A 23065-nucleotide genomic window follows, 5' to 3' on the forward strand; every position below is an offset into this window, starting at 1 on the left:
CATTGTCTTTTGCATGGGGGGGGGGGCTGGTAATGCAGAAAGTTAGGGCCCGATGCTGGGTTGGTGGCAATTTATACTGGTTGTTCACCTTTAAATTAACTTTTAGTATGATGTAGAGAGGGATATTCTGAGACAATTTGCAATTTTGAGACAATTTTTTTATTATTTGTGGTTTTTGAGTTATTTAGCTTTTTATTCAGCAGCTCTTCAGTTTGCAATTTCAGCAATCTGTTTGCTAGGGTCCAAATTCCCCTAGCAACCATACATTGATTTGAATAAGAGACTGGAATATGAATAGGAGAGGCCTGAATAGAAAGATGAATAATAAAAAGTAGCAATAACAATAAGTTTGTAGCCTTTCAGAGCATTTGTTTTTTTTTTTTTACAAATGGGTTCAGTGACCCCAGTTTGAAAGCTGGAAAGAGAAAAAGAAGAAACATAATTTATGAACTGTAAAAAATGAAGCTCAAATGACAAAATTGCTTAGAATTAGCCATTCTATAACATACAAAGAGTTAACTTAAAGGTGAACCACCTCTTTAATGAAGGGATGGTCATCCTGCAGTCCTTGAGGAGTTATTGTTGTACTAAAACTCCCCGTCATCCTTTGGCTGGTTATGGGAGCATCCAGGGCTCTGTAACTGTTGTTGAACTACAGATCTCAACACCCAAACTGTACCCTCTATAATACCCCAGAGACACCCCAGCAGGGGGAGGGCACATGGCCCAGCTCCTCTCTGGATGACCTTTTCTATAGTCTTGAGTTGCAGCAGCAGTCGAACTGTGTGACCATATTTCATGTTTCCATAAAATTATTATTATTTTTAACATGTATTTTTAGAGTGCAACATATTGCGCAGCGCTGACATTATAATAAACTAATGTGGGGAATTGAACCCAGATGCCTGCAGTAATCCAGCCAATCAGCACTTACACAAGGTATCGTTCAGGGTGATTAATATAGCCCGTGGGTGAGCAGCTAAATGATTGCAATTTCCCTTTTTAGTTTCAAACACGGCTAGACAGACAAGGTGATTGGAAGAAGAACACTTTCTGGTATCGGCTTAAAGGGGTGGCTCACCTTTAACTTAACTTTTACTATGTTATAGAATGGCTAATTCTAAGCAACTTTTCAATTGGCCTTCATTTTTCATAGTTCTTGAATTATGTTTCTTCTTTTTCTCGCAAAATCACAGTAGACGGCACCAGTCTTGAAGATTGTTTAAAAAAGCCTTTATTGTAACTTCATGGCTTTATCATCTGAACAATCGCAACAACGTTTCAAGCCGCATGGCCCTTTATCTTCTTTTTCTCGTTCCAGCTTTCAAATGGGGGTCACTGACCCCATCTAAAAAAACAAATGCTCTGTAAGGCTACACATTTATTGTCATTGCTACTTTTATTACTCCTCTTTCTATTCAGTCCTCTCTCCCATTCATATTTCCGTCTCTTATTCAAATCATTGTAAGGTTGCTAGGGGAATTCAGACCCTAGCAACCAGATTGCTGGAATTGCAAACTGGAGAGCTGCTTAATAAAAAGCTAAATCACTCAAACCAGCAATAATAAAAAATGAAAACCAATTGCAAATTGTCTCAGAATATCACTCTCTACATCATATTTAAAAGTTAACTCAAAGGCGAACAATCCCTCTAACCCGCATAACCCCCACCCCTTGGGTCCAGGCCATTGCAACTGAAATCAATAGGAAGCAAATCCCAGTGTTTTGTCGCCCACCAACCAAGCTATGAATTGTCAGGGCAATGAAATGCCTAGAGTCGGCCCATGTGATATGAAGGTGAATATCCCCGTTGGTTGTTATGGGTTATTGGACTGGGGTAAGTTTGGCCTGTGTTTAAAGGGGATGTTCACCTTCACTTTTTTTCAATTTAGTAGTTTTCACTAATCTCCCCGAATCTGACCGTGTTTCTCTGCCCTTCGAATGTGAAAAATGACACTTTACCCTTCAATATTAGAAAAACGGTGACACATAGGAAGTAGAAAGTCACTGGAAAAAGTTATTTCTGGTGATCTATCTGAAACCAACTAGTTGTTTGAAGGTGAACAACCCCTTTAATGAAACCCAGGAATTCTGCTCAGCAGGGACAAAGATAAGAAATGTATCAATTTTAGAACAGTTTAGGGTCAGGCCACACCGGGCGTTTTGGGGAGATTTGGTCGCCTGGTGACTAATCGCCTAGTTTTTGCGGCAACCAATCTCCCTAAACGCCTTCCCTGCCTTCAACTGAACTGAAAAAAGTGTTGGAAAGTGAACAACCCCTTTAACCCAGCGGTTCCAGTACTTGATTATTTCAGTCACCTTGGGCCTCAAGCAAAGCTTAGATTGTAAGCTCTCTGGGAAAGGGACTCATTGTGCTTAAACTGTATCATGGTATAGAGCAGAGCTATGTATTATAATTATTTTATTATTAACATGTATTTATATAGCGCCAACATATTGCGTAGTGCTGTATGTACAAATAAAGGGCACATTCAGAATTGACAGCATCGCAGTAAATCAGTTGGTTTCACGCTGTCTGAGTGACGACTGCCCAGCTGTCATTAAAGGACAGATCATGGTATTGAGCAGTGAGTGTCGGGAACAGCTGGGGGTACAGACGTCTGTGCAGTTGGCAGAATATAAGGGTGTCCTTGTTTCATGATAAATAAGTGCCAGTCACACTAAGGCACCTCATGTGTTTGCCATGTAAATACAATCGTGTTCAATTATATTCCCTTTGTTTCCATGTAGCAGTTAATGAGGGGCCATTAAGCCTCCTGCCTGGGCCTCATATTATTTATTAAACTGCAACTGTCAGCACAGCATTTGACTTTACAAACAGACAAGTTCAACTAAAAACTGACTATGCTATGCACAAGGAAGGGCTACTTGTTTGGTGGCTGAGGCTAACCAGATGGAAGCCCAAGTCAGGCTAATCCAGTTCTTCTCCTGCGGGGGGGGGGGGGGGGGGTATGCAGACCACCCTAATATTGGCACCAGTAAATCCAGGTTTTGTGCTCCTCTACTCTCTGTGCAGATTTCTTTCTTCCACCTGTGCCTCTAGTTCAGTCTCTCCCAATAAGGAGCAAAGAGTCTGAAATATTAAATTTATATATTAGTGCAATGACCTAAAATAATATCAGAAAAATTATTTTGCAGAACTTTTAAAAAGCACACCCCCTGTTGTAAATGATCAGGATATTAGACATACGCACAGACAGACACACTGGTGCGCACACACACACACAGGTGCACACACATTAGGGTTGCCAGGTTTGAAGTGCCTCTTAATTAGTTTTGGGCTGATTTTGTAGCAGGCTTTGCTGGTTTTTAAATTTAGATCTGGCACACACAGACACATAGACGCACACACAGAGTTACATAGTTAGTTACATAGTTAAATTGGGTTGAAAAAAGACAAAGTCCATCAAGTTCAACCCCTCCAAATGAAAACCCAGCATCCATACACACACCCCTCCCTACTTTTAATTAAAATTCTATATACCCATACCTATATTAACTATAGAGTTTAGTATCACAATAGCCTTTGATATTATGTCTGTCCAAGAAATCATCCAAGTCCCTCTTATAGTCATTAACTGAATCAGCATCACAACATCACCCGGCAGTGCATTCCACAACCTCACTGTCCTGACTGTGAAGAACCCCCTACGTTGCTTCAAATGAAAGTTCTTTTCTTCTAGTCTGAAGGGGAGGCCTCTGGTACGGTGATCCACTTTATGGGTAAAAAGGTCCCCTGCTATTTGTCTATAATGTCCTCTAATGTACTTGTAAAGTGTAATCATGTCCCCTCGCAAGCGCCTTTTTTCCAGAGAAAACAACCCCAACCTTGACAGTCTCCCCTCATAATTTAAGTCTTCCCTCCCTCTAACCAGTTTAGTTACACTTAGTCTCTGCACTCTCTCCAGCTCATTTATATCCCTCTTAAGGACTGGAGTCCAAAACTGCCCCCATACTCCAGATGAGGCCTCACCAGGGACCTATAAAGAGACAGAATTATGTTTTCATCCCTTGAGTTAATGACCTTTTTTATGCAAGAACTTTATTTGCTTTAGTAGCCACAGAATGACACTGCCCAGAATTAGACAACTTGTTATCTAAAAAGACCCCAAGATCCTTCTCATTTAAGGAAACTCCCAACACACTGCCATTTAGTGTATAACTTACATTTATATTATTTTTGCCAAAATGCATAACCTTGCATTTATCAACATTGAACCTCATTTTCCAGTTTGCTGCCCAGTTTCCCAACTTAGACAAATCACTCTGCAAAGTGGCAGCATCCGGCATGGAACCTATAGTTCTGCACAATTTAGTATCATCAGCAGAAATAGAAACAGTACTTTCAATGCCCACCTCCAGGTCATTAATAAACAAGTGGAAAAGCAAGGGACCTAGTACGGAGCCCTGCGGTACTCCACTAACAACACTGGTCCAATGAGAAAATGTTCCATTTACCACCACTCTTTGTAGTCTATCTTTTAGCCAGTTCTCTATCCAGGTACAAATACTATGTTCCAGGCCAACATTCCTTAATTTAACCAGTAACCTTTTGTGTGGCACTGTATCAAATGCTTTAGCAAAGTCTAAGTAAATCACATCCACTGCCATCCCAGAATCGAGGTCTCTACTTACATTCTCATAAAAAGAAATTAAGTTAGTCTGGCAAGATCTATTACGCATAAAACCATGCTGGCACAAACTCATAGTATTATGATTTGCTATAAAGTCCAGTATCTTATCCTTTATTAACCCTTCGAAAAGCTTTCCTACCACTGACGTCAGACTAACTGGCCTATAGTTTTGAGGCTGAGAACGGGATCCTTTTTTGAATAGAGTCACCACATTAGCAATTCGCCAGTCTCTCGGCACTATGCCAGATCTCAATGAATCCTGAAAAATTAAGTAAAGAGGTTTGGCAATCACAGAGCTAAGCTCGCTAATTACCCTGGGATGAATACCATCTGGCCCTGGACCTTTGTTAATCTTAACATGTTCAAGTCTCTTTTGAATTTCTTCATGTGTGAACCATGCATCATTAGTTGTATTACTAGAATTGGGACTGTAAGAAGGAAACCTTCACTTACTGATTCCTCATTTGTGTAGACAGATGAAAAATATGAGTTCAGCAACCAGCTGACCCCCCTCTGATAGTAAGGGTCCCACCCCTTCCTGCTTCACGCACACGCAGACGCGCACACGCAGACGCGCACACGCAGACGCGCACACACAATATTGGTGGATGGAGAGATGCTGCAGGTTCAGGATTGAAAGCAGAACTGGGCTTTGATCAGATGGTTCTTGCTGTGTTTCCTTTTCCATCAGCAGATTTATCACAAGCCTTACTCAATGACACTACAATAAATCATTGAGTTTTGGAAACGGAGTGCTGGTCCTCTTTACAATTATTTATATATCATTTAGGCCAAGCACCCGGAGTGCGGGTATTATCTATATTATTGTTATATATCTCTATCTCTCAGTCCAAGAAAGGACTCACAGCAGTCACCATTTACTTGGACATACTGTAAACCCTCAAAACAAACGAATGTAAAATTGCCCATAGAGTCCAATGTATGTTGAATAAAGGCGCAACCTTTAAGTTATCTTTTAGTATGTTATAGAATGGCTTATTCTAAGCAAATTTTCAATTGGCCTTCATTTTTTCTTTTTTATAGATCTTGAATTGTAATGTTCTTCTGACTCTTTCCAGATTTCAAATGAGGCTCAGTGTTCCCATCTAAAAACTAATGCTCTTACTGTTTATAATCTCTGCACTGCTGGTCCTGACTCCTGAAAAAATGTAGCAGAAGCTGATTAACAGAACTGACATCTACTACATTTTTTTTCAAGCATTAGCATCTGAGAACAGAAAGGGACAGACGGCACATTTCATTACATTCAGACTTTACCACCACAGCTAGTGTGTAATAAATGTATGGGTAGTGGCCTAGAATTGCATGTATTTTGCAACAGAATTTTGGGTGGAGTTTAGTATTTAGAATCTTGGCCCACCAATTATTGCTGACATGCCACTTCAGCCTAGTGATTTCAGCATTGTGGGAGGTAAATGAAGACGGGAGGTGAGTAAATGGCATCTTCCCTTATTATTATTATTATTATTATCATTATTATTATTATCATTATCTTTTTAGGAGTCTGTGACTCATGAGCTGTAAACTATGAGAATATTCCACTGTATGAGGAGCTGCAAAACTGTTAAACTTTGTTGCAGGTTTGGTCGTACCCCAAAGAGATAACACACAACTGATAGACCCAAGCAAGGGCATGTTAGTGCGACTCCAAATAAACGTGTGCTTGTATGTAAGCATGTTTGGTTGTGCTTAATCTGTTGTCTCTTGTGTCTGGAAGAACCACCAAACCTGTGGTTTTTAACTCCACACCCAGTTAATTAGGGCATCTCGTTAAGCTGGGAGAGAAAGAAAAACAAGTATTATTATTTATATAGCGCTGACACATTCCCATCAGTCCCTGCCCCAGTGGAGTTTACAATCTAAGGTCCCTATGACAGTCACACACACACTAGGGGCAGTTTTATCAGGACCCAATGCTAACGACTGTGCCACCATCCTGCCCATGTAGGTCAAGATAGTTAAAGGGGATGTAAAGGCAAAAAAATCCTATTTTTACTTTCTTTAATAAAAAAGAAACCTATCTCCAATATAAAATGTCTACCGTTTTTATAAGCAACCTGACTGTATGCAGTGAAATTCCCCTTTTGTTTAGGATAGGAAACTTCAGTCAGTCCCTAGCTGCTCTGCAGGGAAACGATCATACTTTAGAACAGCAGGGGGAGCCCATCCCCACCCTACTTCCCAGTTGTGCAGAATTCGAGCAGCTTTGTTTGTTTGTTTCCCTGTAGAGCAGTCGACGACTGCGTAGAGATTCATGTTGGTTTTTATTTTTGCCTTTACATCCCCTTTACTGTTTCTAACTCCAGTGGCAGGGACAAAGATCATGGAGCCAGATTTACAGATACAGATAAACTGGGATTCTCATTGAAGGATTATTTTGCTGCAGCCACTGGTTCTGCAGAGTTGGAGAAAGTTTGTATTAAACAATACAAAAACTATAAAATCCACATTAGACGTGACATGACAACACAGGACCCAGTGCAGTCTGTATATTCTGATTATTAATCAGTCTTGCTGTATCGGCTTCTGGCAGATATTATTTGACTTGTGCTGTTTTGATCATTTATGACGATCCCAAAGCAGCTCAGACCACACTGAGCATGTGCACAGTCTTGGTCTTGCAAAGATGTTTAACAAAGTTACAAGATGGTGACCCCCTGCGGCCAGCTTTGAAAGCATAAATTATTTGTTTGGTTAGGCTTGTGGTGCAGTAAGTTTATATTTAGTATACCAAATACAGCATTTCTAGCCTTATTCTATTTTAGACTTTAGTTCCCCTTTAAATGTATGCATCCCAATATAAGGAGTCAAGGATTGCGGCAATCCATTGTTTCCATATATATCCATTCTATCCATCATTTCCGAGTGAGACAGTCACAGGGACTGGCACTATTTGCAGCCAAGTTTTGCAGTCAATTTCCTGCATCTCCTGCTAATAACTAATCCATAGATTTGATTGCACACAATTTCAGCCGTTAATGTTGTTTCTAGTCACCCTTAAAGGGGATGTTCACCTTTAATTTAACTTTCTGATATGTTGGTCCATATCCCTGTACAGGATTATTAGAATAGGAGGGTTGTGGGAGTTTTTTTTTACCTGCAGGCTCTAGTCTGGTGATTTAGTGAATTTAAAATATTAAATTGGAGCAGTAAATTTATGTACAGCCTCACTTATTGGCTTCATGTTTTACTCCATAGGTCCAGATAGGAGAACGCAGGAGCCGGGATGGAGGAGCTGCTCTTACTGCCAGGAGAGTCCGTTAAGGACGTCGGTATTTGACATGTTTACTTGCCCTTTCTAATGGTTTATACTGGGAATCACGGTGCATACTGTATATATGGCAGCATTAGGGATCAACTGAGATGATCAATCTTTTATCTTAATTTAGGGGGTTATCTGTGATGTTCCATAGTGCTATACATCAAAGGGGAAACTCGCCTTTCCTTTCAGATCCAGGCAAAAAACCCAGAGTTACAACCCAGAGTTACAACCCAGAGTTACAACCCAGAGTTACAACCCAGAGTTACAACCCAGAGTTACAACCCAGAGTTACAACCCAGAGTTACAACCCAGAGTTACAACCCAGAGTTACAACCCAGAGTTACAACCCAGAGTTACAACCCAGAGTTACAACCCAGAGTTACAACCCAGAGTTACAACCCAGAGTTACAACCCAGAGTTACAACCCAGAGTTACAACCCAACCCAGAGTTACAACCCAGAGTTACAACCCAGAGTTACAACCCAGAGTTACAACCCAGAGTTACAACCCAGAGTTACAACCCAGAGTTACAACCCAGAGTTACAACCACCACCCCATCAAGCACAATGGGCTAATTTCTAAACAGAGGGCAAATTTTAACCCATGACAACCAATCAAATGTTTTCTTTCATTGTTCATTCTGCAGCTATTGGTTGCTTTGGGTTTCTGACCATGTGCAAATTTGTTCCGTGTTTATAAACCGGCCTCAAAGAACTCATCAGCCAGTGGACACATGACATCACTGAGCTCCATGGACTTCCTGGGTGTTCACTGATGGGTGCTGAACTTTAAACCTTCAGGTTGACAGGGGTAATGCTGGTGCCCTGGAGGCAGGAGAGAGTATAATAACCCAGGCTTCTTAGCAGTAGTACAGCGTTAGTTAGTACCAACATCACTCCAGTTACTATACTACAAATCACTGTTAGTTAAAGGGATACTGTCATGGGAAAAAAATAAAATTTCAAAATGAATCCATTAATAGTGCTGCTCCAGCAGAATTCTGCACTGAAATTCATTTCTCAAAAGAGCAAACAGATTTTTTTTTTATATTCAATTTGACATATTGTCAATTTCCCAGCTGCCCCAAGTCATGTGACTTGTGCTCTGATAAACTTCAATCACTCTTTGCTGCTGTACTGCAAGTTGGAGTAATATCCCAGCAGCCAAACAAAAGAACAATGGGAAGGTAACCAGATAGCAGCTCCCTAACACAAGATAACCGCTGCCTGGTAGATCTAAGAACAAGACTCAATGGTAAAAACCCATGTCCCACTGAGACACATTCAGTTACACTGAGACGGAAAAACAGCAGCCTGCCAGAAAGCATTTCTCTCCTAAAGTGCAGGCACAAGTCACATGACTTGGGGCAGCTGGGAAATTGACAAAATGTCTAGCCCCATGTCAGATTTCAAAATTGAATATAAAAAATCTGTTTGCTCTTTTGAGAAATGGATTTCAGTGCAGAATTCTGCTGGAGCAGCACTATTAACTGATGCGTTTTGAAAAAAAGATGTTTTCCCATGACAGGATCCCTTTAAATGGTTTGCACTATCCAAGCATTGGGAGTTATTTACAGCACTGCAGAAAAGTGAGAGCTTTATCATATTTATTTTCAAGTTGAGACATGCAGTCTTGTACTAGGAGGCAGGCTGGGGCTGCTGGGAGTTGTATTTCAGTAACTGTCAGGCTGGTTATAGAGTCCTGCCCGGCAGCAACTGGCACCAGCAGATGAATAACTGGGGAATACGTCATTACCAATTAATGGAATGTTACTGGGGTGTAGTCAGACGTGGGCCTGCTTCCTGGCAAAGAACACTGGCAGCTGCTGATGACCCAGGGCTACACAGAATGAGTGCTTGGTATGAGAGGGATGGGTCTGTGGGCAGGGTGATAATAGCCGGGCACAGAATGGCCTTTGTTTCCTACACATAGGGAGCATATTCTGCAGGCAACTCCCAGCATCCCTAGACAGCCATGTTTCACTTCAGCTGAAAGACTGCGGATAGAGACGGCAAGTGATCACCTAGTTTATACAATAGTGGCACAAGTAATATACAAATAGTGACAGCCCAGCGCTGTGTTTATTTCATAAAATAAACCATCTCATCTCTGCAGCCCAGGTTAATCCTCCTCCCCTCCAACAACCAACAAGTGGCACAGTCTGTTCTTTATTGAAGGGGTGGTTCACCTTTAAGTTAACTTTTAATATGCCACAGACTGGACAATTCTAAGCAACTTTTTAATTGGTCTTCATTATTTACTTGTTAGTTTTTTCGTTAATTTGCCTTCATCTTATGACTCTTTCCAGCATTTAAATGGGGGGGGTCACTGACCCGTTCTAAGAACAAATCCTCTGTAAAGCTACAAATGTATTGTTATTGCTACCTTTGATTACTCGCCTTTCTATTCAGTCCTCTCCTATTCATATTCCAGTCTCTTATTCAAATCAATGCATGGTTGCTATGGTAATTTGGACCCTAGTAACCAGATTGCTGAAATTGCAAACTGAAGAAAAAGCTAACTCAAAAAACACAAATAATAACAAATTAAAACCAGTTGCAAATTGTCTCAGAATATCTCTCTCTAAATCATACTAAAAGTTAATTAAAATGCAGGGCTGGGTGTTAGAGCGCGGTGTTAGAGCGCACCATCAGTGAAGGGGATAATGTACAGCATCAGCACTGAAAGTGAGTTTGAGAAAGAAGTGTGGGAAGTAGAATATTCAGTTACACTTTGTGTATCTCGTTCCTTCCAGCCAAAGACGTTACGTACATCTGCCCATTCAGCGGCGCTTATAGGGGAAGCTTCACCGTCACCAATTACCGACTCTATTTCAGAAGTCTGGAAAGGGTAAGGGATCACTGAGTGTCTCCCAAGATAACAATCTTCTCCCGTATCTTTCTTTTTTAATGACAAGCCTTAAAGGAACAGTTCAGTATAAAAATAAAAACTGGGTAAATAGATAGGCTGTGCAAAATAAAAAATGTTTCTAATACAGTTGGTTAGGCAAAAATGTAATGTATAAAGGCTGGAGTGACTGGATGTTTAACATAAATAGCCAGAGCACTACTTCCTGCTTTGCAGCTCTCTTGGTTTCCACTGATTGGTTACCAGGCAGTAACCAATCAGAGACTTGAGGGAGGGCCACATGAGTCATAACTGTTGCTTTTGAATCTGAGCTGAATGCTGAGGATCAATTACAAACTCACTGAACAGTAATGTCCCATGTGGCCCCCCTTACAGTCACGGACTAACTCAAGAGTTAGAGAGCTGAAAAGCAGGAAGTAGTGTTCTGGCTATTATCTTCGACATCAAGAGTCACTCCAGCCTTTCTACATTACAATTTTGGCTAACTAATTATATTAGATTTTTTTATTTTATTTTTGCACAGCCTAATTTTACCCAGGGTTTTATTTTTTCACTAAACTTCCCTTAAGGTGGCTATACATGCTACAATTAAGATCTTTCCCGCACGACCATTGATCTTTCGTCCACTCTACTAATGTTTGGAGCTGAATCGTCAGATATGCAGTAAAAACAAAAAAAACAGAAACCTGATTCAGCATTAATGTTTTCAGAGTTTGTGAAGAGAGAGAATCCCTTGTTAATACATTTTTGTTTGATTCCCTAATCAAATTATACAGTTGATTTCCATGATAATATGGTTTTCTATTAATAAATTAATTTACCAACTTTGAATTCATAGACCCGATAATAAACGTAATTCATTTTAATTACCAAAACATTTTTTATAATCAATCCCATGTTCCAACAACTTAATTATCCGTGATATAGGTTAACGAAAAACCTTTAAATAAGCAGTAATTTAGTGCAATTAATAAAACCTCTTTCAATTAATTGAGGTAGCTGAAGTACAGTGCTCAAATAAATTAAATAGTTCCTTAGAATATAAGGAATTTGAATTTACAAAATACATACATTTGAATCTTAATCCACCTATTCGAATTTAAATTCGAACGTGATATTTATCACACCTCAACCATGGAAACAGTATATTCGAATATTCGCCACCTAAAACCTGCCGAGTTAATGTACAAGTCAATAACAGAGGTCTGTTGAGCCATTTGGAGATGCTAATAGCCTTCCTGACATTTTAAGTTTTTTTTTTTTTCCGGAGAAAAACTCGATTCGTACTAATCGAATACGATTAGAATTTTCAGGTCAGAACCATTCGAACGAATATTAGACATTAGATTTTTTTCAGAAATAACATTCCAGCCGAATTGTAAGAATATTCAAATTTAAAAAAAAATTTCACATGAATTCGAAATTTGACTTTTGATAAATGGGCCTCTGATGGGCAGAATTGTCAAGGGTCGAAATTTCGAGTTCAGGTGAATTTTTAAAAACTCCCATGAACTCGAAATTTCGCCAATTGACATTTTATTAAAAAAAATAATTTTCCAAAATCAGGTCAATTGGACCGACCCGAAAACTCGATTCGAGTTTTTTCTCTGAAAAAAACAACTCCAAGGATGTCTACCATTCACAGCAATTCGGCAGGTGTTAGGTAGCGAATAGTCGAATTCGAGTTCTTAAAGGGCCAATGTATGATAAATCTTGAAAATCGAATTTGAATTCTTAAAAAATTCCTTAGTTTGGCCAAACAAAACTTGAAAATTCGGTTTTACACTTAGACCCTTGCTAAATCTGCCCATTAGTGTAAATCCACATTTTCTAAGGGTTCTAGTATTTCAAGCTAGAATTACATGACTGGAAGTAGATGGGCCCATTTGCACCAGGAAATATTGGAGAGGAAAAGTAGCTATGCTGAGTGCAGTGGGGCCTGGATGCTGCACCCCCTTTTCACTTTACACAGGGTTACAGATGTGCAAGCATTTATTTGCATTACTGACCCATTGATGAGTGCCACTCAATGTTCCCATAATGCACAGCAGCTCTTTGGTTTTCTTTTTCGGCAGGACAGACACCTCGTCCTGGACGCCCCTCTTGGAATTATCAGCAGAATAGAGAAAATTGGGGGAGCTGCCAGCCGTGGAGAAAATCCTAATGGCATAGAAATTGTCTGCAAGGTATTTTCCTGAAATAATGTCCTTTCCATTAGTCGTCCCAAAGGAAGTGAAGAGGTGCCTGCAGCTCAGTTTGAACAACCGAGTGAATGGCTCTATAAATGGATAAATAGAATATGTATTCCCCTATGTATGTATGTATAACTTTATTTGTAAAGCGCTGTTAAGGGAGCTGCAGCACTGTACAGTGCATAAAAGTACTATATATATACACACACACACACACACACACACACACCTCTTTCTTTCTTTCTTTCTTTCTTTCTTTCTTTCTTTCTTTCTTTCTTTCTTTCTTTCTTTCTTTCTTTCTTTCTTTCTTTCTTTCTTTCTTTCTTTCTTTCTTTCTTTCTTTCTTTCTTTTTTTCTTTCTTTCTTTCTTTCTTTCTTTCTTTTCAAATCACATAATAAATATAATAGAATCATATCAGGACAAAGAGCTTAAGTGCTATGTGGTAAGAGACATAGTGGAATGGAGGTCCCTCCCCCCCATAGAGCTTACAGTCTAAGTGGATGGGAGGCTAACATACAGGCACAAATTGGAGATGAAAAAGTGCAGAAGGTAAGGCATAGTCAGTAAGGACAGGACTAGGCTAATGTTCTAGTGCTCCGGAAGGTAGGCTCTTAGTTTTTTCTTGAAGAGATTGAGAGAGGATTCCTTACGGAGAAATTCAGGGATGGAATTACAGAGGTAAGGAGCAGCAAACTAAAAGAGTTTGAGACAAGAGGTGGCAGTGGATGGTGTGAAGAGAAGGTGGCGCGGAGAAGACTACTAGGAATTTATATTGAGACAAGAGAAGAAATGTAGGGGCAAATTCACGAAGCACCGAACGCTAGCGTTACTTCACTAGCGTTTGGCATTTTAGTTACTGCGCAAATTCACTAACGAACGCTGGCGTAAATTCGCTAGTGTTACTTCGCACCCTTACGCCTGGCGAAGTTTCGCTACGGACGTAACTACGCAAATTCACTAATGCGCGCAGTGTACTGAACGCTACCTTTTACGCTAGACTTCCTTCGCCACCTCAGACCAGGCGAATCGCAATAGAGTAGATAGGGATTGCTTCACAAAAAGTCCAAATTTTTTCTAAGTCCCAAAAAACGCTGGCGTGTTTTCTACATTATGGGTGATCGGCTGAAAAAGATCGAAAATTTTTTTGGGGCTCCCCTCCTTCCCCCCTACATTTCCTGACTCATGGCAACTTACCTATACAGTGGGCACATGTGTAGGGCAAAATAAAAAATTTTATTTGATGTTTTGAAGGTTTTCTAGGCATTTGTAGTGCTGATACGTATTCCTCCATTGAAATTTGAATTTGGCGCCGTATGCAAATTAGCCTTCGCTAGCGTAACTTCGCTTCACTTAGCGAATCCACGCTAGCGCAACTTCGCAACCTTACGCTACCCCTGAGCGCAACATCGGATTTTAGTGAATTTGCGAAGCGCTGGCGAAACTACGCCTGGCGAAGTGTGGCAAAGTTACGCCTGGCACAACTACGAATCTTAGTGAATTTGCCCCGTAGTGAGGAGCAGAGGAGTGAAGGGCTTTGAATGTTAGTAGAAGGGTTTTATATGTTATCCTTTGCTTAACAGGCAGCCACGCTACGGATTTTATTGGAGTTGAGCAGGTTCCCTTTTAGGAGAGAGCAGAAGGATCCTGGTAGCCGTGTTTAACATTGATTGGAGGGGGGAGAGAGATGGGAGTCGGGGAGAGAAAGGAAGAGAAGGGCTCGGTTTGGGTGGAAAGACCATGAGCTCAGTTTGGCCAAGTTGAGCTTTAGGTGGCGTTGGTTCATCCATCTATGTACTGTATATATACGACTACGATATACAACTTTACATATACAACATAAATCAGGTGGCATAACCTACGGGTGGGCCTGCAACAAACTTCTTCCCTGTTCTGCTCTGAATGGCTGGGTTGAGTTGGAAGTTCAACATTTAATTGTTGGCCACTCTTTTTCCAATGGGCAGGGCTTGGCACAGTCAGGAGACATTTGTATGTGAGCACTGCAATGCCTCCTGCCTGACGGGACTCACTCTAGCCATAATCTCTATGCAGATGAGATCAGCCCCTTTCCCAGCACTGCCAGTGGGTTTGTACCTGATCTAAATCACAGTCGGTGCAAGGGAAGTGGGACATTTTATAAAAGATTCAGAAAGAGATGCTACAGGGTATAAACATGCAGATAAACAAAACCTTCTGTCCATAATTACTTAAGCACATGAGCATTACCGATCATTCGTTGTTAGAATAATGTACGTATCTATAGGGTAGAGCTTCCCGTTTATTTGGTTTGGAGTTTTGGTGTTTGTTTATAGCCAGTGTTTTTGCCTTCGTCTTGCCAGGATATGCGAAACATCCGATTTGCCTACAAACAAGACCTGCGCACTCGTAAATCTGTATTCGAGAATCTGATGAAGTTTGCCTTTCCATTAAATTATGGCTTGGTAAGTGACATTTGGGCTGCGTTGTGTATACTGCGTCTGGCATGGGGCTTGTAAAACTGGTTGGCAGTTTATATCTTGTGAAGGCAGTTAGGTGGTAGGAGGGCAGAGGGGCATCAGTGATTGTTGCAGCTAATGAGACACAATGGGGTATATTTATGAAAGTGAAGTTCCGACACTCTCCATTCATTTCTATTGGATTTTTATAGGTGTATTTATTAAAGGGTGAACTTATACTTTCACCCATTGATAAATACGCCTTTCAAAATCCCATAGAAATGAATGGAGAGCTGTGGAATTTCACTCTAGTGGCGGAACTTCACTCTTTGATAAATTTACCCCAATGGCATGCAGGGTGAACCATTGACCTATCCCTGTGAGTGGCAGTAGTGAGCCCACAGGCAGATAGATAAGGGGGTTCCTGCGGAAACAAACTGGAACGTTCTACAGATGATGGCACTTGCGTGATGCCATTTTGTGCATTTGTGTTGTGGGATGAGATCGTCCCTAATGGGCACTAATTCTACCAGTAAACATAATCACTCTGTCGTAGACTTTTCCTGTGATAACTGTGCTCAAAAGCAGCAACGTTTTTTCAGTGTTGGTCACAGTTCCGCCAGTTGTGAAAATGTTTTTGAGCTGTGAACAAAACACAGAAAGAAATTGCCAGCACTCGGACTAACGCTCGCTGTGGCGTTGACCAGCTGCTAGAAGCACCCTTGTGCCAGCGCTCGGCCTAACCCACATTCTGGAATTGACCAGCTGCTATAAACGATAAAAAGCCAATATTTGTACACAAAGAGAAAAATTGCCAGCGCACGCCGCACAGTTTGTCTTTAATAATAATTTTTTACAAAAAATGAGGCGTTAGTTCCACACTTTGGCCAAAATATGCAAGCTCATGTGCCACGTCAAGGCCCCTCATTGTATGAGAGTCCTACACTATCCATTAGCATTCCCATAGCAACCAGTGTGAGTAGTAAGACCAATGTGCGCTTACCCTTAGCTCAGGAGCTCTAGTGAGAAAGCAGGGAGCTTTTTAGCCCCAGCTAATTAACATACATCTGAAAGTGATTCCCTGTTTTAAAGGCTGAATGGCAGCTATAGGCAATATTTGGCTACAATTTGTAAACAAAACACAGAAAGAAATCGCCAGCGCTTGGTCTAACTCATGCTGTGGCGTTGACATCTGTTATAAACACCATTGTGCCAGCACTCTGCCTAACCAACATTCTGGAGTTGACCAGCAGCTATAAACGATAAAAAGCCAATATTTGTACACAACATTTATAAAAGGCAAACCGTGCACTGGCAATTTTCTCATTTTAACAGAGCTGTGGAATCGGAAGCAAGTTTGGGTATCTGTGGAGTCGGAGTCACCAAAAATGCACTGACTTTAAAGAAGGAAATTCTTGTTATACTTGGGGGTGCCAAAAGGCACTCCCAAGTGATTGCATTTACTACCTGACACCCCGGACCGGTGCTCCTATCAGGAGAAAACTACTCCAGTCCGGGGATTCTCCCAGCGAGCACCACGGAGCGATCATCTTCCTGCTTCTTCTTTCTTCTCGTGGGTGCGCATGCGCAGTAGAGAGCAAAAAGCTGCATTTTCACGAAAATGTCTATTTCATTCTACTGCGCATGCGTCTGCCCCGGGAAATTTGAACAAAGAAGAACCTGGAAAACTATCACTCCATGGTGCTCGCTGGTATAACCCTGAGCCCGTGCTCCTATCAGGAGAAAACTGCACCGGTTCGGTGGTTCTTCCAGCAAGTGTCAGCTAAGTAAAAGTCACTTAAAATAACTTTTGGCATCCAAAAGTAAAAAGGACTTTCCTTCTTCTTTAAATTACAATTAAAATCTAAAATTGGTGAGCTTTGGCAGTGATAAAATGCCTTGTATCTTGTGTACTTCACTTCTTTCAATCAACATGGAAAATACATTAGTAATCAAAAAATGAAAGCGTTTTTAAATTTAAATGTAATATATTATATACTGTTTCCATGCACTGGTAACAGCTGAGTGTTTGCTTCAGCAAGACTACTATAGTTTATAGTATCTGCTGTGTAGCCATGGGGGCAGCCATTCAAGCACAGGATACACAGTAGATAACAGATAAGTACTACTATAGTTGATATAAACAAGCTGCTGTGTAGCCATGGGGGCAGCCATTCAAGCACAGGATACACGGTATATAACAGATAAGTACTACTATAGTTTATATAAACAAGCTGCTGTGTAGCCATGGGGGCAGCCATTCAAGCACAGGATACACAGTAGATAACAGATAAGTACTACTATAGTTTATAGTATCTGCTGTGTAGCCATGGGGGCAGCCATTCAAGCACAGGATACACAGTAGATAACAGATAAGGACTACTATAGTTTATAGTATCTGCTGTGTAGCCATGGGGGCAGCCATTCAAGCACAGGATACACAGTAGATAACAGATAAGTACTACTATAGTTTATAGTATCTGCTGTGTAGCCATGGGGGCAGCCATTCAAGCTGGATAAAGGAGAGAAGGCACAGGATACATAGAACATAACAGATGTAGACCCCCTATAGACTATATTAGTCTTTCTGCAGCAAACATGGCAGCTTTACCAGTGCAGAGCGACAGTACATTATATTATTATTTTGATACACTTTCAGTTTTTTGTGTTACTGTTCCTTTAAAAACAGAGATGTACCAACTCCACTGACCTGCTGACTGAAGCAATGAATTTGCAGCACAAAAAAGTCAAAGAGGGATCTCCATGTATGGCTTTATTTTTCTCTTTATGTTCAATATATATATGTTTATTTTGGTTCTGTATCTTACTTATTTAAGTTCTTATAGTGTTGGGCTTTCCCTACAGCCTCTCTTTGCATTTGAGTACAAAGAAGTGTTCCCTGAAAATGGTTGGAAGGTCTATGACCCGATCCAGGAATACAGACGACAGGTAGGAACTATTCATTGTATTTACAGACTCATCATTGTATTTACAGTGCATCATTCGCCCATCACTAGCTTACAGTCTAAAGTCCCTCATTCCCATCAGTCCCTGCCCCAGTGGAACTTACAGCTTAAGGTCCCTCATTCCCATCAGTCTCTGCCCCAGTGAAGCTTACAATCTAAGGTCCCTCGTTCCCATCGGTCCCTGCCCCAGTGGAACTTCCAGTCCAAGATCCCTCATTCCCATCAGTCTCTGCCCCAGTGGAGCTTACAATCTAAGGTCCCTCATTCCATCTATCTCTACCCGGTGGAACTTATAGTCTAATGTCTAAGGGGACATTCTTCTTTAACATAACTTTTAGTATGTTACAAACATACCTGTTTAAACAACTTTTCAGTTGGTCTTCAGTTTTCTTGTTGTTCTCATTCTATTATTGCTTATGTATTTTAATATTCCAATCTGACCTCAGAACTGCCTGGTTGCTAGGGTAATGAGCAATGAGATAGCGGAAGAAATTCCAAGCCAGAGTGCTGCAGCCCTACAAAAACAATCATTCAAAAAACGCTAAAAAAAAACAAATCACAAATTACCTTAAAATATGGCTGCCTTTATTATATTAGATGTTAATTTTAAAGGAGACATAACGTATGAAACACTAGAATCTGCCAGTTTATTATCAGGTATGGGATCCGTTATCTGGAAAGCCCATTATCCAGAAAGTTCAGAATTACGGAGTGGCCATCTCCCATAGACTCCATTTTAACTAAATAATCCAAATTTTTAAGAATGATTTGCTTTTTCTGTTATAATAAAACCGTACCTTGTACTTGATCCCAACTAAGATATAATTAATCCTTATTGGAAGCAAAACCAGATTATTGGGTTTATTTAATGTTTATATGATTTTCTAGTAGACTTAAGGTATGAAGATCTAAATTACAGAAAGATCCGTTATCTGGAAAGACCCAGGTCCCAAGCATTCTGGATAATAGGTCCGATACCTTTTTAAATATAGAAAGTTATTAGTGACTCAGGCTGATTCTATTGAAACATTCTGCAAACCCCTACTATTCCCACCCATCTGTTTAACTTCTGCTGCCTCCTTTCCCAAGCTGTGCAGGGAGACAGTGAATAGAAAGCAATCAGCAACTAGGCTGATCTGCTTGTCTGACTGCCGGACTGTGATTGGCTATCCTCCTCCCACTGTGCTTCTGACAGGGACACGCCCACCCCTCATTTGACACAGACAGGGACCATAGCAGATCTATAGGGAGCTCCAATAAAGGGGCAGTTTTAAAGATAATGATCACTTTTAGCCCAAAGTGAAACCAGCTCCCATATAGTATTCATTACTGCCTACAAGATTAGAGGGGTTTCCAGTTATCCTATATGTCTCCTTTAAAGGGGTTGTTCGCCATTGAGAACATTTAGTATGATGTTGAGAGTGATATTCTGAAATCATTTGCAATCGTTTTTTATTATTTAAGGTTTTTGAGCCTTTTAGCTTTTTATTCTGCAGCTCTTCAATTTGCATCATAAAGAATTTGGTTGCTAGGGTCCAAATTACTCTAGCAACCATGCATTGATTTGAATAAGAGACTGGAATAGGAGAGGACCTTACTAGAAAGCTGAGTAATAAAAAGTAGCAATAACCAATGCATTTGTAGCCTTACAGAGCATTTGTTTTTAGGTGGGGTCAGCGACTATACACTATACAGCAGTGTTTTCATAGATCCGTCATAGTGGGTCAGAAAAACTCAACCTGCACCAAACGCTAACACACAAAAGGTTGTCACTGTAGAACCTGCACCCAACCCGTATCCTCGTCCTCTCACTCTGTGCGCTACTTATGTGCTCGCCTCAGTTGAAAGTCGGGGAATATTTGGGAGAATTGGAGGAGTGTAATGCTACAGTCTTGCTTACACCCATACCTAGGGTTGCCACTTTTCCTGCAAAAAAACACCGGCGTTCATATATATTTATCTTTTTTCCCTATTAATAACATTGGGATCAACCATCATTTTTACTTTCCAAACCGGTAAAATACCATCCAGGTGGCAACCCTACCCATACCTAATCCACGGTGGTTGGCCAAATTTCAACAGGAACCCGCCCCAACCGGTGGTCAACAGACACATCACTAATCTGTTACCATTTTAAGAGATTGGAACTTAGAGATTCTGTCATGATTTTTATGGTGTCGTTTTTATTTCTAAATTACACTGCAAACAATTCACTCTACAATATAAAATTTAATTCCTGAACCAGCAATTGTATTTTTTTAGTTGTAATATTGGTGTGTAGGTGCATCTCAGGTTATTTTGCTTGGTCATGTGCTTTCAAAAAGAGCTAGCACTTGTTGCTTTTTCTCCTACTCAAGGTAACTGAATGTGTCGCAGTGAGACCTGGATTTTACTATTGAGTGCTGTTCTTAGATCTACCAGGCAGCTGTTATCTTGTGTTAGGGAGCTGCTATCTGGTTACATTCCCAGTGTTCTGTTGTTAGGCTTCGGGGGGGGGGGAGGCAGGGGTGATGTCACTCCAACTTGCAGTAAAGAGTGACCGAAGTTTATCAGAGCACAAGTCACATGACTGGGGGCAGCTGGGAAACTGACAATATGTCTAGCCCCATGTCAGATTTCAAAATTAAATATGAAAAAAATCTGTTTGCTCATTTGAGAAATGGATTTCAGTGCAAAATTCTGCTGGAGCAGCACTATTAACTGATGTGTTGTGAGAAAAAACATGTTTTCCCATGACAGTATCCCAATGTAACAGTTGGCACCCTGAATTTAGAACCAATGCCAAGCACCCTTGTCTCTGCTCGTGCTTCTGCCTGTAGCAGCCGCCTTTGGCCTCAGGAGGAGCCCTTAGCTACTCAGATGCCGCAAGGTCTTAAAATGAGAGGTGCAAGTCGAAAGGTTCTAAACAAGCGAAGGGGCACAACTGTAAGCAAAGTCATTTGGGCAGAAGGTCGTAGTACAAGGTATAAGAGAGAATCGTAGTCAGGACAGGCCGGGTCGAGGCAGGCAGAGAATAAGCGAAGTCAGGCAGGCAAGGGTCAAAACCAGAAGATCAATCAGGAAGGATTTAGCAGAAGAGGTAGTCGGTATTCAGGCGAGGGTCAGGATCCAGAGGTCAGAATAGTCAAAAGCCAGGCAGGGGTCACAACAGGAATCAAATCGGTTCAAAACAGAATAGCACAAAGCTCAAATAGCACCAGGAACAAACTCCTATAATGGGCAGTGTGTAAAAACAAAATGTTCCTTTAAATACTTTTATTCAAAGGACGTCAGCCCGCCTGCGCCTTTAAATCACAAGGAGGCGCCCCCTAAGGTGCCTGCGGCGCTGAAGACTTGTGCGGCGGGCGTCCCCGACTACTAGACCACCAGGGTGAGTTTTTATTACACCCATAAAAGGGGCACTGGAACCCAAAAAGTCAGCAAGGTCGGAACGACCCAGAGCCACAGTTTGTTCAGAGTAAGGTTTGCCAATGCCATTTTATTGCACATGTAGTCGCATAAACCATTTATTCCCATTACAGAGCATCCCAAATGAAAGCTGGAGAATTACCCGAGTGAACGAGCGATACAATTTGTGCGACACCTACCCAGCATGTTTGGTTGTGCCGGCAAATATCTCCGATGAAGAACTGAGAAAAATAGCAGCTTTCAGGGCGCAGGATCGGATACCAGTAAGTGGGTTGGCCTGAGCGAAAACTGTCCTATGGCAATGCCACGTCACTGAAATATCAGGCCCAGAGTGGGAAATGATTGCACATGGGCATGATTGTTACCCAAAAACAACAACAGTATTGGAAAGCAATTGCACAAGTCGCCCCTTTTGGAATTTGTACTGGCAAGCAATAAGCCAGATTTACCACTTCCTATTCTTCCAACTACTTTTACAGCATTATTGGCTCATAGCAAGCTGAGAAAATGCCTTTAAAGGAGAAGGAAAGCTACTGAAGCAGTTTATTGCCAATAGATTAGCCACAATAGTGAAAGCTATAACACAATATTTATTCTGCAGAATGCTTTATCATACCTGAGTAAACCGCTCTAGAAACTCTCTGTTTAGTTAGCATAGCAGCTGCCATATTAGCTTGGTGTGACATCACTTCCTGCCTGAGTCTCTCCCTGATCACTCATAGTTCTGGGCATTGAGGAGGGGGGGGGGGATGCAGGGAGGAGCAAACTGAGCATGCTCAAGCCCTAGCCCTGGAGGTTTAAGCTGAAAACAGGAAGTCTGATACAGAAGCCCATGAGTACACAATAGAAGGAAAGAAATGTGGTGTTTCTTTTGATGGAGGACTCAGAGCAGCATTACTGGGGTTACTGGTGAATTTATATAGACCTTTGATAAAGCTTGCTTACTTTTAGTCTTTCCTTCTCCTTTAATTCCTTCTCCTCCCCTCCCTGCTGTAATCTGAGCCCAGAGCTATGAGTGAGCAGGGAGAGACTCAGACGGGAAGTGATGTCACAGCAAGCTAATATGGCAGCTGCTATCCTAAACAAAAGGAGAGAGCTGCTAGAGCTGTTTACTCAGGTATGATAAAGCATTCTGCAGAATAAATATAGTCTTATAGCTTTCACTATTGTGGATAATCTATTGGCAATAAACTGCTTCAGTAGCTTTCCTTCTCCTTTATCATAAGAATATATACATCCAGGCAGATGCTGCTTTCAATA

At 41.0% G+C, this 23065-nt stretch overlaps 1 protein-coding gene across 1 annotated transcript in view; it reads left to right on the forward strand.

Moving 5' to 3' along the window:
• The window catches only part of mtmr2.S (myotubularin related protein 2 S homeolog), a 34419-nt gene that overhangs the window by 797 nt on the left and 10557 nt on the right, over positions 1–23065 (forward strand). Inside the window, exons 2-7 of the mRNA XM_018250345.2 lie at positions 7875–7948; positions 10694–10788; positions 12882–12992; positions 15336–15437; positions 18297–18380; positions 21919–22068. Coding sequence (XP_018105834.1) covers positions 7903–7948; positions 10694–10788; positions 12882–12992; positions 15336–15437; positions 18297–18380; positions 21919–22068 — 588 coding nt within the window. The 5' untranslated portion in view covers positions 7875–7902. The remainder of the gene's footprint in view (positions 1–7874; positions 7949–10693; positions 10789–12881; positions 12993–15335; positions 15438–18296; positions 18381–21918; positions 22069–23065) is intronic.

Source organism: Xenopus laevis, chromosome 2S (genome assembly GCF_017654675.1).
Source record: "Xenopus laevis strain J_2021 chromosome 2S, Xenopus_laevis_v10.1, whole genome shotgun sequence".
NCBI classification, from domain to species: Eukaryota; Metazoa; Chordata; class Amphibia; order Anura; family Pipidae; genus Xenopus; species Xenopus laevis.